At 44.8% G+C, this 2,255-nt stretch overlaps 1 protein-coding gene across 1 annotated transcript in view; it reads right to left on the bottom strand.

Annotated features, from left to right (window-relative positions):
• Positions 1-674, bottom strand: part of BTBD18 (BTB domain containing 18) — a 6,980-nt gene extending 6,306 nt beyond the window's left edge. The window contains exon 1 of the mRNA XM_017498948.2: positions 382-674. Coding sequence (XP_017354437.1) covers positions 382-505 — 124 coding nt within the window. The 5' untranslated portion in view covers positions 506-674. The remainder of the gene's footprint in view (positions 1-381) is intronic.
• Between the last annotated feature and the right edge of the window lie 1,581 nt (positions 675-2,255).

Below are 2,255 nucleotides of genomic sequence, written 5' to 3'. Positions count from 1 at the left end.
AAAAAAAAAAAAAAAAGAAAAAGAAAACAGAATAGTATCATCTAACACATACTGTGGTAAGTGTATTAAAAGTAATGTTCTAAGTACTTAACATGTTAATCTTCACAACCATCCCATTAGAATATTATCCATGTTATATAGATCTTATCGGCTTATAAAACTTTACAATTAGATTCATTATTTAAGAGAAAGAAGTACAGTCACAATTTCACTCTTGAAAACCGTAGTAATTGTCCTAGAAACAAACAGCCCTTTACCAAATAGTTTACAGTGGTCAAAGGCAGTAACATTTTGCTGATACTGTCCTTTACCCTCTGGCCCTGAACTCATTTTATCTTAGTCTATAGTGAGTTTTCAGTTGAATTCCCACCAGTCTCTTACCTTCTGCCTGCAGAAGGACATCACAGAACACACCACTCTGCTGCTGGTTATGAAGCTGCAGAAAAGCTAACCTGAGGAACCGGGGGTTCCTGTATAGGATTTTGGGACTGGCAGGAGAGCACATATTGGCAGACTGTTAACAAACCTTCTAGGTTTTCACAAATCAGACTCCTGTAGGTGAGATAATACATTTCAGAGGCACGGTTATATCTAATTTGTTTTTTGTCTTTTAAATGGCAGGGGAAATTTGAAAGTAAGAGATAATGGTATCTATTATAATATAGTTGAGGAAACCAGCCCAGAAATTGTTCCAAGGATATCTCAAGAAAGAAAATTATCATAGTGGTTACATGTGGGAGCTCAGAGATAAGCCTAGGCTTGGGTCTTGGCTCTATTTATTAGCCTGGCTGTATAATCTCACACAGGTGACCTAATTTCTCTTGAGTCTCACTTTCCTATCCATGAAATGGGAATAATAGTACTTAACTTGTAGGGTTGTTTAAACATTAAATGAGTCAATGAAGGTAAAATTGCTTAGCATAGTAAGTGCCTGGCACAAAATAACTACTATGTCCTAAATGGTATAGCTATTATTATCCTTCAGCCTTCCTCATTTCCATTACCACTGAGACTCAACTGCTACAATGCTGTATTCTTTCTGAGCACCACCTCCCAGCTCCACGGGTGTAATCTTCAATTTAACACTTTTAAGGAAACAATAATGGGTATAAAATCATGTCTAGTAAGTCGTATGCACCCTGAGCTCACTCTATCACACCAGCAGAGGGTGCACAATAAAGAAGGGAAGCCTCTGACTCTGCCGGAAGGTCTCTCACATGGCTGCGTGTTATTGACCAAAGCGAGCCTGACTGACCCTCGCAGTGGGCAAATAATTTGGCCTTTAGGTTTGTATAGTTAATTACCAGGCTAACAATGGAGCAAGGAGAGTTAAGCATTTTACCCCTTCCAAAACAAACAGTATTCTGACTTAAGGCTTATGTACAGCTTTTTAGCACCGAAACCCCCACACTCACTGCACAGCTGTGTTGCTTTCCTGGAATGCCGTTTTCTATCAGGTGGCACTGAGGGTCCGAACAATTCACGTCAAAACTATCAGGAAAGAAGAGTGAAAAGGTAAATTAAGACAGCCTCCTGCTCGGCGCGGTGGCTCACGCCTGTAATCCCAGCACTTTGGGAGGCCGAGGCGGACGGATCACGTGAGGTTAGGAGTTTAAGACCAGCCTGACCAACGTGGTGAAACCCCGTCTCTACAAAAACACAAAAATCAGCCGGACATGGTGGCACGCGCCTGTTACTGCAGCTACTCAGGAGGCTGAGGCAGGAGAATCGCTTGAACCCGGAAGGCGAAGGTTGCAGTGAACCGAGATAGAACCATTGCACTCCAGCCTGAGGCTCCGTCTCTCACACACACATACACAGGCTCAATTCCAGTAAGACAGATGTGGATAAAAAAGAGAAGCCAGGCTCAATCAATCCCCATCCCAGTAAGAGAGATGCGGATGGAGGATGGCAGCTGTTGCAAGGGCCCTGGGGAAGCTTCCCATCCACAAGCGCCCGGCCTTGCCCCGAGACCCAACCTGGAATAGCTTTGCATTACTTTGCTCCTGTTGTCCTCCCTGTGCTTGTCCTCTGTCCTGCCTGCTTTGCTTCCTCTCAGTGTCCAAGGTTGAGTCCAAAGGCTGAGCAAAGAAGCGCAGGTGGGCCAGCAGCTGAGTGCTTCACCTCCCCGTCCAGAAGCAAGGGAATCGGTGTTGGCGGAGAAAACAGGGCTTCAGGGAGAGCCCTGCACAGCGGGGTGCCCCGCACGCTTGGACGCCCTGGCTCAACTCCTTTGAAGAAAGACTTCTAGGCGC

The sequence above is a fragment of the Cebus imitator genome, unplaced genomic scaffold, assembly GCF_001604975.1.
Source record: "Cebus imitator isolate Cc_AM_T3 unplaced genomic scaffold, Cebus_imitator-1.0 Scaffold253, whole genome shotgun sequence".
NCBI classification, from domain to species: Eukaryota; Metazoa; Chordata; class Mammalia; order Primates; family Cebidae; genus Cebus; species Cebus imitator.
The sequence above is the reverse complement of the archived record's forward strand: the minus strand, read 5'-3'. Positions and strand labels throughout refer to the sequence as shown.